Below are 13,119 nucleotides of genomic sequence, written 5' to 3'. Positions count from 1 at the left end.
TTTTGTGCACTTTCATTTGCATTATGTGATTTCCTGAAGCCATAAGTTGAGTTGTAGTAATATACCTATACCTATATACCTCCTTATTGACAGAACACACAAATAAACATGCTTCAAATCACCAAGAAAAAAAACCTTTATTACCCATTATTAGATTATTTTCAGTGTTATTCTCTTGCACGTCGCACAAGGCAAATGTACATAACAGAACTGCCATCATCGGTATTTACAAAGCAGTCGTACTGGAGATAAGTAGTGCCATGGAATGTGCTTGCGAGCCTGTGGGAAATAGGAAGTGGTTCAGCGCGGCTAACATGCATTGCAGACCACAAAAACAAGTTGAGCATGTTGAAGAGAGACGGACGTCGGCCAGGACACCTGTTTGCAGCTCAGTTTGCATACACTCAAGTCACCGATATTGAAATTCCCCGATTAAAAGCTGAAATTAAGAATTGGGTCACTACCTAAAAGATTTTTTTTTTGTCAACATTTAATTTATACACTGCAGAAAATGCTTGGTAATATTAATAAATTGCTAACATTATTCTGTAGTTGATCTGTATCTCAGACAAGCTGTTTGCAGACCTAATGTGGCTTGGAAATGTAACAGATGAGACCAAGATAAATAATTAAATCCCAGAATGGATATGAAACAAAATCAAACTGCAAAATAGGCACATATGGCAGATACAACAAAACCTTGATGTCATACTAATTTTTTGTTCTTTCTACAAGATGGGGGAAATGAGGAAAAATAACTCATTCTCTGTGCAAATGAAAACGTGAACCCAGTCATTACCAAAGAAATCTCAATGATAATCACGCATCACAAAATAAACATATACAACATTAACACAAAAAGTTAATTCAGTACAGCTTTTTTGTTGTTTTTTTTCCCAAGAAGGTGAGACTCAGACAATCTTTTCCTGCGTATCAACCCCCAGTTTCCTTTCTATTTGGTGTGCCTGATTTCACGAGCGTGGTTCCCCAGGTGAGCAGAGCATGCAGAAGTGAACGCAACCGGTCCCAAATCGTAATTTCTGATGAACCAAATTGTGCACTGGGTGAATAAAATCAAGCACACCAAATAGTTATAACAGTAATTATGCACACACCAGATTATTTTTTTTCTTCCTTCATAGCATTACCTGTTAAAAACAAAGACAACAAAGCTGAGGAAGCAGTTGCAGTTCTTTTTTTTTGTTTGTTTGTTTTGTTTTAAAGCAGCCACATACAGCAAACTAGCCCTAGACTCATTAAGCAAAGCATAAACACAATACACTGATTAAGCAGGCGGATAATTCAAAGAAAACAACTGATACCAGTGAAAGAAAATACAGTGTGGTAGAAAAAAAAAAACATTTCTGCAAAGTGTTGAGTTGGAGGGTTGGATTAGGAAGGAAGCTGAGTCTGAAAGCAGAGAGTCTGTCAGCTTGTGATGCTGTGGGACTGCTATAGACTCCCCCACGTCTCGGGAGGAGGGAACTGTTCTAGACTGCCGCTCTCGTCGTGCTGCTCCTCGCCCATGGTGAAGGTTAGTCTGTACTGCAGCTGCACTTTCTCCTGCAAAAGAAGCATCAATTTAAAAGTTGCTCAACAGTGTGCCATCGAGGCCCAAGAACACTCAGGTTTGTCTTCCAAACAACAGGCAGTAGGGACAGCACAATATATCAAAATGCTAAAGTGTGACAATTGTAGCAAACTACAATAGCTCACACATGGTAATTTCAAAAGCAAGCACAGCAGCATATGACTTCTACGGAAATGGCATTATTTATCTTTTGTAATGACAACATTTTTTAATTGTTTACAATGTGCCGGTGCCACTGCTTCTAAGAAAGATGCCACAGATAGGTGAAAGGTACTTAAATTAGGGCTGCAAGGAAAAGGCGCTACGATCACAACCATTACAGTCTCTTGATTTTTACAACTGGCTGGAGCAGAAGAATTAAAAGGATGGTAATATTATTTAGGGTTACAGGTTACACGGTTACATGAGAGGCCATGAATGTGGCAGTAAAGTTTGCAAGGAGACAGATTTTCATTTCAGCTTTACTGAACAATACAGTTGACAGAACCAGACTGAAACCAGGCCATGGCAGTAACATGATATGCACCTGTTAGACAACTGAGCCACCACTCAGCCAACACTGAGGAATTATTTCCTGACAAAAATAAACAGATATTTGACTAAAACCAATGCTTCATGTTTACTATGAGACATGATATATTGCAGTTCCAGTGATTCTCAAGTCTCAAGACAAAGAAGCAAGTATAATGTGAAGTTAAGGGGGCAACCACAACGGCTGGCACAAACTTTGAACTGCAGGTCTGATGTGACAGGACAGTTGTCGACGCTGGCCTACCTTGTTTGGGTTGGCCAGCAGCAGGATCTGTGTGACAGCAGCAGGAGGCAGGATGGGGTTGAAGGCTGGAAGCTCTGTTTCTGATGGAGGCTGCAGCTTCACTGCCATGGACTGTAACCAATAAAGAAAAGAAATTACAGCCTAATTTCAAAAAAGAACCATCATCCTCCCTCGACGGTATCATAAGTAACGGTGGAGGCTTTCTGTCCAAAGCTGAGTCCTCTGGTTGAAGAGTGACCTTTCTACTCTGTGTGCCTCAGTGTGTCACCTGGCGCACAGCCTGGCTCCCTCTGCTTCAGCTCTGCTCATGTCACCACAAGCATGGACTGGAGAGAGGACTAACACCTTTCAATTTCTCACCTTTATAGAAATTCTATTATAATTGTTTTTTATTTTCCCAATTTTTACCTTTGTTTTGCATCTTTATAACTTGTAAACCCTGTTTTTAGACGTGTGGTCTAAATTAAGCCATAGATGCAGGGAATAAAGAGCTATTTTTCACAGCCCTTTCAGCTACAGTTTTATATCTGTCACTATCAAACAGTTTCTATCAAACTGACTGGGAACGAGGGTGTTTGACTTTCTGAGCGCTGACCTTTGGAGCAGAGGTCTGGAAGTTTATATTGGTCACAGGGACGGGGGCGGAGGACAGCATGGAGATGATGACCACCAGCACATCAGGGCGAGACGGAGGCGAGTCACGAGCAAAGTGGAACAGAACTCGCAAACTGTGTCCATCAAAAACGGTGACCGGTAACAGACTACCTGAAGGCAGAGAGGACAGGAGGAAACAAGGAGAGATGAAGACAGAAACAACAGCAGCGATGACAAAATAGGGCTTTGGATAGATTGTATGAAGAAAACCATCAGGCTGTCCGAGTTGACTCACTGGGCTTAATGGATTCTAGTGGTACAAAAACATCAGCCAGGCTGACTTCTGCTGGAGGAGCCTCTGTGTGAGTTGGGGACATATCCAGTAGTGTAGCTCCGAGGCTGGGCTGAGAGTTCAGGAGGGCCCCGGGAGGTTCAGAGGTGAAGGCTGGGATGGGGTTTGGGACAATACTCGATCCAGACTTGCTCTGGAGATCTCGCAGAGTTGGTTTGGACTGCTGCTTGTCCCTGAGAGCAGAATAGTAAAACCCTCAGTAAATAAGTAAACTGCCATCGGTGAACAACAGCAGGGCATATCCCCTTAAAGACCTGATATGGTTTGATGGTGGCGCTCAAGGAAAGGTCATGGAGTCACCATGAATGTGCATAGCTAATGTGAAAATGTTCAAATAAACAGTATTCAAATAAAGTTACTGCGTTCACAGCCAGGATTTGTGGCGGCAGGCAAGACTAATCCGTAATCTCCCTGACACTGTCGCTTTGGAGATAGAGTAACTCTAGTATCTGTAGCTGTGCTTTTAACATAACGCTTGATGATAACATCATCATGCAACAAATTTAAACAGACCCTATTACAGGAATCCAGATGCTCGTGTTGTATGTACATCAAGACCAAATATGTTTAATAAAGATGTCAATTTTTTATTTTGTTTGAATAATCCATTTTAAGAGATATTTCATTTTCACAAATCCATGCTTCTTTGTTTCAAACAAGGCTTTTGGATGAAGTCCAGTCAAAACATTATGATTGAACTTGTGTCCTGACTGTCTTCCTTCACTTAACAGGTGCTAAAAACCCACCAATCAGGCAAGTGTACAGCATTTCGACAGCAGAGTCTCAACTTGTCATTAGAGGAAGTGGTGTTGTCAGCCAGTCAGGGTCCAGTGTTGTCACTGATCTCCCTGTGAGGACTTCAGTCTTCAAATTCATTCCAAAAGAACACTTTTTTACTGAATTTCATGTCTGCATAACATCTGGAAGGATATTTTTAGTATCCAAATATATATTGCATATGAAATAATATGACATTTCAGCGAAACTGCTCTCGTATCAGCTTGAACTGCAAATAATGACACAGATTTCAACCTTCATTCATCCACTGACCTGCTGACAACCCATGTTGCTGTTTAACAATGCTCTTGGCCAGGGGTGGGCAATCATGTGCCATGGAGGGCCGAGAGGGTGCAGGTTTTCTTTCCAACCAAAAACTACACCAGCTGATTTCACTGATTAGTTCCTGCTCTCTGCTTGAAGGTGAGGTAATCAGTGAAATCACCTGGTGGAGTTTTTGGTTGGAAAGAAAACCTGCAGCCTCTCGGCCCTCCGTGGCACATGATTGCCCACCCCTGCTCTTGGCTCTTGCCTGCATTCATTCACACATTCACACATAACAACAGCCACAATGGAAAGTGAGAAAATATCAGTGGGAAAGCTGGTAGTAGTTGTTACTCTGATCAGTATGGAGCACACTGGCTGTGTTATTTCTAAGAAAGAACAATGTCAGAATTTTACAGGAAGCTCTATATGGGGACAATGGCAGCTACTACACCTGGTTGTTACGGAAACAAACAGGATGCTGTGTGACACTTTTTTTTTTTCAACTTAGCAGCATATAATGTAGGTGCGGGCAACACTTTCCCCATGAAAGAAAGTGTGATGCTGTGAGTAAATAGTAGTTCATTCATTTTTTGTGCTCAGATTTTTTAACCAGGTCTGGGAATTGCAGTTTCTCTCTGTACTAAATACTAAATTCACGCTTATCTTGTAACGCATGGCACTGTTACGTTCCACTGAAGCGGTGCAGTTTAAGGAATATGACAGTAGTTTTAGCAATACTCGTGTGTTACCATTTGACCTGCAGGCTCTCTGGAGGCAGGGATTGCTGCAGCAGCGTCTTCCCCAGCAGATCCAGCTCATCCAGGGCTGAGCTCCCTGGGGTGGAGCCAGAGGAGAGGGGCTGAGAGTGGGAGGGTGGGTCTGGGCTCAGAAGAAGACTGGGTGCTGCTGGGAGGTCTGTGTCTATGCTGTCAGAGGACTGGTGGCGGAGGGAAACAGACCAAAAGTGTAAAAAACAGAGCCACATTCATCAGATTGAAGTGACTGTTTAAATGTGTAAGAGAAAGAGCAACAGCAGTCATTAACGCAAGCTGCAAATGAGATCTAGTGTGCTTGACAAATAATCTGATTCATAGCAAATATCCATACTAATAATAATATGGAAAATAATAATAATGATGATGCAAGACCACTCCCTGTTCCCACCTGGAAGGAGTCCCATGCTGTGGAGTCCTCGGGCTGGGAGGCAGGGTTTGAGGTGTGGGTCCCTTCACTCAAACCTGGGTGAGACAAAGACACAGAGTCATAAAGACTGGCAATTTATTTGGGTATAAAGTGTGTGTAAAACCTGTGTTGATGCTCCCACCATGTTTGTTTAAACCACTCCTTGAAGCTGCCCTGTGCAGTTCACACCCTCAATCTGTACTGTTGTTAAGTGCACCACAAATATAAACAAAAAAAAAAAAAAAGTGGTGGTGGTGTGTGTTGTTTGTCATGCTGTCACCTAGTGACATGAGCTCATCGTCAAGGAGACTGATTCCCATCTCCTGGGAGGGGGCGTTGAGGCTGTCTGTCGGAGTGGGGAACTCTGGGAAGGAGGGAGGGGACTGGGGGGACGTGTCCAGTCCTGACAGGTCTAGTAGCGCAGTCCTTCCTCCTGTGAGCAGCAATCACACCAATTTAAAACTGAAATACTAAAAATAAAAACTAACAGCACAACAAATGATATGATGACATATTTCTGAACATGAGATTTTTTTACTCCCAATATGTGACTGTTAATATTAAATTAAATGTGAGGTGATTCTGGAACGATTATTCCTATGTGTGCTGTGCTTCTCATCCACTAGACTGATTTCAAAAGCTGCCCATTTATGTTCTGCCTGTAGATTTTGGTGCTCTATGCTTCACCCACCTGTGTGTCTCTGAGTGTTTACTGTGTTGTTGCCGTTCACTTCCTCCCCCTTCACCTGCTGCTTGTACAGGTTTATGACCTGGGTCAGGCTGTCGTTGGCCTGCAGGATCTCCGCTGTGGAAAGACATGAGGACATAATCCTTACTGCTTTCAGTTTGTTGATATTGTTATATCTTCTATGTGGGGAGGGGCAGGGTGGTCTAGAGATAACCCTGCACTTGGGCCTCCCGGGAGAGGGGGAGCAAAAACAGAGTTACCCAGGTGGTGAAAAAAAAAAAAAGCAAATTACATCATGTTGTCTGCAGTTAGCCAATTTAGCTTTTCAGTAACTAAGACTCGTTGATTATAAGCATTACTTTTCACATGTTTTTGGATGATTTACAGTGTGTTATAAATGGATTAGTCCACAAATCAACTGGCAATGACAGAAGAGAATGATAAAATTGGAAATAAAAGACATCTGAACGATATTAAATCTATTTAAATATAAAGATTACAAAGCTTTGAGTGAGGAGTAAATATTGTTTGTGCCCTGACAGGCTGTGAGCTTTCAAACATCAGAGCTGTGTGGCATTTTGCTGACACTCTTATTGTGAATGTCTTGAAAAAGAACGAGCCAGTAGGGTTTCAGTGACTTGCGTGAGGTCTCTGTCAGGACGTACAGATGCCATGGGGATAAAACGTTTTTTACAGGTCGGCAACACTAACCTTTAGGTCACCCTGCTGCGATGATACAGTAATACCTTATTTCTGTGGTCATTTGAGACCTGTTCCATTTCCATTCCCTTTAATCACATTTCTATTATAGGTAATGTTAAAGTGAATAAAGTAACTCTGACCCAGAGCCTCGTCATTGTCCTCTGTGTCACTTGCTAGCCTGAACAACGTAGGTCTCATCTTCTCGCAGCGCTGGTACAAGTCCTAAGAAGACAAAACACACACAACATTACACATCTGAGGTTATGTTTCTGACAACAATCTATTTTTAGTTTTTTCTGTCTGACTGAGAGAATTTAGCACTGCATGGGCGTCTCTATCGACCAAGACCTGTATGAGTTCAGCGTTGGTCTGCTCGCTGGCCGTCCTGTCGTAGTCTTCCAGCAGCTGAGTCAGCAGACTGACGCTCTCCTTCACCTCCTGGATGGCATTCACCCGCTTTGACACTCGCTCGGCTCGCCGCTGGTCCTGAGACAGACAGAGACAAATTTATCAAGACCAGTGTTTCCTCTGTGTTCATTTAGTAGTGGTGCTCCAGACCATCACTACAACAGAGAATGTGAAAATAAAATTAACAATGTAATTTAGTCTTACTGATATCTAAAACATGGATAAGTGTTGTCCAAATGACAAAGCATATTGAGCAAAAAAAACCCAAAGTGAAACATATCTTGGACTTAAACAGAGACAGATATGGAATGAAAGTAAAATTATCACCGAAGCACCAAAGTTGAATAAAATTACTAATAAAGAAACATGTGCGAGGATGTGAACATGAACATGTACACTGACAGACAACAAACTAGACCTGAAACAATTACCCAACTGATTAGTTCATTAAAAGAAAATTTATCTTTATTTAAAAAGTTTCTCAAACATTTGCTGCCTGAGATTTGCTTACTTTTCATGGTTTGTATCACATCACTTTGGCTCTGCTAACTTCCCATGAGCGTTTGTCATTATTTTTTGAACCTTTACAGCCTAAACACCTGATCAAAAAATAACTGACAGACTAGTTGTCGATGAAAATAAGCATCAGTTGCAGTCCTACAGAGGGAAGCTGCAGCAGTCCAAAAAGGTCAGTGGGAGGCCATTAGTGACGTGCAGAATAAGAGCAAAAGAGCAGCTCCTATTACCCCCAAAATCAGGACAAATTTATTCTCAGAGCTCTTGCTGAATCACTGTGCCAGCGACACACAAACCCCCCAGGGCAAGCAACCCACTTCCTCATTCAGTTAATGCTCCTGCCATTTCCTTCAACGCAGCATGCTGGTATTCATAATCCTTCTCTTACAAACACACACAGACACACACACACAAAGCTATATTTTTCTCAGCAGCACTGTGACGAGGTGGTGCAGAGATCCAAAAATGTAATTTTTAAAAGACACAGAAAGGAAAATGGAAAGGGTCTTACCTCTTGAACCATTTCCTTGATGAGTTTGTTAGCTGCTTTTAGGTCCTCGGGGTGAGTGCTGTTCAACAGACGAGAGAGCATCTAGAGAGGCAACAGCCACAGGTCAGACAGTGACGAATCAGACAGTGGATGAACAGATTCTTTATTAATCCCAGTGGGAACAGAAGGCGAAAAGCAAGAGATAACAGATTTTCAAATAATGTGAAGTTTTCCTTTTTTTTTTTTTTTTTTAAAGACGAATTGTTACCTTTGACTTCTCCTCATCCTCAAAAATAGCATTCTTGGGTCTGGGTGGAGGCGGGTTGAGTAGTTTGTCAGGTGGCAATTCTGGGTCCTGTTTGACAATACCTGGTTTACAAACCCAGAATATGAAAAGAATGATCTACTCAGTGCATACATTAGAACATCCATCATTCTCAAAGTATTTTTTCTATCTCTATATTTATCTGTAGCTTTTCCCTTGTTGCTACGCAAACGTCCTTGTGATCAAGGGTGGATTCATCTAAGATTGTTGAACTAGATCAAACAAAAGCAACCTGGCTCCACATCAGTTTCTCATCTGAGTCGAGTATTAGTTTTCTTCATAGTCAGTCTAAATTAGTTAGACCAAAAAATGCGTTGTTTTATTAGTTTGCAAACTTAATTGCAGTTTAAAAATCTTGTAATGTGGGTTCACCTACATGCAGAAAGCACCTCACCTTGTTTCTTCAGCATCTGATAGGCGTCTGAGATCTTTGCCTCATCAGGCAAGCCCAACGTCCAGCTATAGATCAACTCCAAAACTTTCTTTTTAACAGGTTCTGGTGACCGCGAACCCAGGTACTGAGTGGGATGTCCAGGTGGTGGGAGACAGACAGAACCATTAACAGACAAACTGACAGACACGATACTACATGTGTATGAATTACAGGTCCATTTAAATTCATACATGTATGCAGAGACACAAATCAGAGGTCTTACCTTGGGAGAAACTACTTTAATGAGCTCGTTGAGAAAGCGGAACTTGCCCACTTCACTGTGAAACCTTTTCCCGCAGTTTTTCATACATGTCTCCAGCACCTGGTTAAACAACACAATGCCACATGACTTTACAATGCTTTAGTCTACTAGGTATGCTATCTGAAACAACTGAAGTTTAGAAAATACTCTCAACAGAATTATTTTTTTCAGGACTACTCCATTTCATTAAGCACTTGAATAAGCAGCTATAGTTTATCAAAAAAAAAAGTATACACATAAATCGGTGTAGCTGCGAGGTGCTTGCTTCTGTTTCCATTGTGCATCTGTGTTCCTTTTTCTTTTATTACAGAAGTTGAACATATCACCCCACAGTTCACAAAAATCAACATTTTTGTACACGTTTGAGGTCCAGACAACACTTCTGCCAATGCATTTTCTCTTTTAGCCCTTTTCGCACAGACTGTTTACCTGCATGAAACCACTCCAACTACAGGAGGTCACTGCTTGGACTACAACGGAAACAGAAACCAGAACACTTCCAATACCAAAACATTGTCCCATGCCCTCAGGTTCTACACAATTGATTTTTTAAAATTGTAATCTGCTTATAGAGATTATCTTTATAATAGACAATTCTCATACAAGAAAGAAAGAAAGAAAGAAAGAAAGAAAGAAAGAAAGAAAGAAAGAAAAGAAAAAGGAAGCCCAGGTATTCAGTGTTTCCCAAGGCTTGACACAGCATTTAAACCTTGGTAGACTAAACTCTGCCTCGAAACCAATCATCATTTATCCATCCATACACACTAGTGGTGGGCAGCATAGCAGTATATTCTGTCAACGTGAACACATCTGTATGCCAGTAGATATTTAGTGATACTGTTGGTACACCAACTGAACATTAAAACATAATGGCACTGGGCCACTTCAGCAAACATGCCAGCAAACAGTTACAATTTGCAAACACAATTTGCTTTACACGCATCACAAGTGACTATTGACTTCTCTGAGAGGAAAACAAGGGAAAGTGAAGCATCCTGTAAACCCACGACAGAATAAACCCAATGTAATAACAACGACAAAGATCTTGCTAAGAAAGAAGGAGTGGTGGAGCAACATGTAACTGAGGCCAGGAGGATCTGTAGACACCTGGAGACTGAAATTTGGTGCAGAACGCTATCGGCCTTTTTACTAGTGGTATTTATTTATGTTGCAACTATTTAATAATCTTACCATTTGTTTCCATTTTACCATTAACTTTCAAGCATGATGAAATACCTTTCATTTGCCAAATGCTCAATTCACTTGCTGTTCATATTTTCAGCGGATCCCTTTTTCACCATTTTCAACCATTTTTCAAATTGAATTACTAGAAGAATGACATTACTGTGATATGTAAAGTTGCTGTCTAAATATATAAAAAAACACTGAGTTAAATTTTGGCTATACTGCCCACCACTACTGCACTATTTTATACCATTTGAGTGTAATCCAACCACTGTTGCATTAAAATTAATTCAGAGTAAAGGCTTCCCAGAGACAACCAGTGTAGCACTGATCAGTTGTACAATACTGTTTTCAAATAACCTGCATTATATTCATCCCAAGGAGCCTAATTGACATCTGAGTTCTGACCAAAAAAAAAAAAAAAAAAAGAGTCCAAATCAGCCCAAAATATGAGCTATCATCTAACACTAGTTAAACTCCTCTGTCATGAACTCACCAGAAGGGCCTGCATGGCCTCCCACTCCTGCGGAGACTGGATCTTATGGGCCAGGAGCCTGGTGGCCAGTTGGGGTCTGTAATGCAAAACATGAAAAAAAAAAAAAAAAAAAAAACTGAGCTTCCAGCTCCTGCACTACATTCAGCAGTCAGATGGTAAGCGAGTGATTCCAGCTGCAATAAGATACTGTAAGCTGTGACTCACACAGGCCTTATCCTCACAAACAAATGACTACAATTCTTGAAAAACACTACAAGTGACGTCAATACTAACAAGCAACTGGTGGACAGGATAAAGATGGTGCATTCTCCTCACATTTGACCCAACTTAACAAGTTAACAAAGGGAGAAGTGTTTTCTTAACTTCTTAATTCAACACCCTCATTTACTTGACCTCATGTGTGTAAAAAAAAAAAATCCCAAGGACAGAATAATAAGCTAAAAATCAATGGGTAAAACACACAAGATGTCCAGGATGTCCTCTTACCCCTCCAAATCATTGTTGAGCTGGTCACAGAAGGCATGGATGCTGCCCCAGTCTGTGTCTCTGTTCAGTGGATTAGTGGCTCTGTCTGAAATGTCAGGAAATGATTTGTCAGACAGAAGAAGACAAAGACAAGGCAAACAGTTTTAAATACATTGGACTCACTTTAGATGACAAACTCAGCTTTGATCGGCACATCACTGATACCCATAAACGATGACAACAGAGACTTCATGTCATCTGCAAGCTCTGAGCACCTTCTGTTGCCCCCCACCTCCTGTTGTTACTTTACAAAAGCATCATCCCACTCATCCTGCAGCACCGTTCCCAATGTTTCTACACCGCGCTGACCATCTCAAACAAGAACAAACTCAGCAGGATCACACACGCTGCCTCCCAAATCATCCAATCCCTCAACCCCAGTATCTCAGACATGAAGGACAGAGCCATCATACGCCTTGCACTCACAACAGCGAATGACTCCAGTCGCCCCCCTCAACCCACATTTTGCACTCCTGCCCTCTGGCCATAGATACAGGTCTATAAAACGGAAATGAGCTCGCTTTGGTAGAAGTTTTGTCCCTTCTGCCGTAGCAAAATTAAACAGTACCTCGCTGACCCAGTAGAGACCCAGGCACATGTGTGTGTGACATATGTATGTGTGTGTTGGGACACTGGGAGGGTTGACGGTCATTTATATGTAAATGTTGCGGTATGGTCATCTGTATGTTCAAATTTCCTGCTTGGGACTAGATATGAGACTAGAATATAGATACCTATCTATATTATAACGCCTTAAACACTGAATTAAAGTTTTAGACACTGATAACAAAGCGAGTGTGGGTTTAAAAAAAAAACAAAGCAAGGCAGACTTCCTATACGTGCATGATTGAAAATTTAGTGGGACTGTGCCACACTGCCCTGGCAGTCATGTCACCGTGCAGAGAGAAATACACGGTAGGCGCTAATGGAGTCCAGCTAGCTTGCTCTCGACAGACCGACTCTACCACTCTCTCATCTAGAAGTTTCTCACACCGGGCCAAGTGCCATGTTGTTATCTAACCCCATACACCTACGAGGAAGGCTCGTTACCTGGCTCGCTGCTCATAACAAAGTGCACCTTGTGTGAGCTAGCGAGCCCATGCTAACGCTACGTCAGGCTGTGTTGACAGCTGGGCAGCACAACAGCCGCGGAGCTAGCGTCAACTGCCGTGTTAGCATCCCGGAGCTGCCCGCAGCCTCGGAGCCCCCCTCGGCTTCAGCAGGCGCCACTGCGGCCAGCTGTCACCGCCGTCACGGCCTGTCGGGGGAAATGTTTGGTGTGCCGCCTCCTCTGGCGAACAGCGCCGCGGTAAATAACTTTGAGATACTCACTGATACGAGACTCCAAACTCTCCGCATCGGGCGGCGCAGCCATCACTACGAGATTTATGTTGTGCATCGGTCTCGCGAGGTGCGCACGACCACGTAGAGCCAGGGAGCTGGAGGTGAGTCAAAACACAGAGCACGCAACACCGGATGTGTGTCGGTTTTGTAATTCAAAATAAAAGCATCGCTCTTTATTTGGCCCGTATGGCTGTAAAAATATTGGAG

The 13,119-nt window shown here is 42.2% G+C and overlaps 1 protein-coding gene across 1 annotated transcript; it reads right to left on the bottom strand.

Moving 5' to 3' along the window:
* Positions 1-112: 112 nt before the first annotated feature.
* LOC115363356 (ADP-ribosylation factor-binding protein GGA1-like) lies at positions 113-13,034 on the bottom strand. Its single transcript, XM_030057524.1, has 17 exons — positions 12,901-13,034; positions 11,530-11,614; positions 11,044-11,119; positions 9,324-9,422; positions 9,062-9,185; positions 8,611-8,711; positions 8,364-8,444; positions 7,277-7,414; positions 7,069-7,150; positions 6,230-6,343; positions 5,819-5,971; positions 5,521-5,594; positions 5,106-5,293; positions 3,256-3,485; positions 2,962-3,131; positions 2,367-2,477; positions 113-1,563 (listed from the first exon to the last, which is right to left on the bottom strand). Exons 1-17 carry the CDS (start codon positions 12,965-12,967, stop codon positions 1,453-1,455), a joined length of 2,004 nt encoding a protein of 667 aa, XP_029913384.1. The 5' UTR covers positions 12,968-13,034; the 3' UTR covers positions 113-1,452.
* Between the last annotated feature and the right edge of the window lie 85 nt (positions 13,035-13,119).

Source organism: Myripristis murdjan, chromosome 8 (assembly GCF_902150065.1).
Source record: "Myripristis murdjan chromosome 8, fMyrMur1.1, whole genome shotgun sequence".
Classification (NCBI taxonomy): Eukaryota; Metazoa; Chordata; class Actinopteri; order Holocentriformes; family Holocentridae; genus Myripristis; species Myripristis murdjan.
The sequence above is the reverse complement of the archived record's forward strand: the minus strand, read 5'-3'. Positions and strand labels throughout refer to the sequence as shown.

What these genes read in the sequence shown, in the direction of transcription:
- LOC115363356 (XM_030057524.1), bottom strand. Translation starts at nt 12,967, where the DNA reads ATGCACAACATAAATCTCGTAGTGATGGCTGCGCCGCCCGATGCGGAG. An exon ending in TTAAAGTAGTTTCTCCCAAG is followed by an intron (nt 9,186 to 9,323) that starts GTAAGACCTCTG and finishes CATCCCACTCAG; the next exon opens with TACCTGGGTTCGCGGTCACC. An exon ending in ACTAGAATCCATTAAGCCCA is followed by an intron (nt 3,132 to 3,255) that starts GTGAGTCAACTC and finishes CTCTGCCTTCAG; the next exon opens with GTAGTCTGTTACCGGTCACC.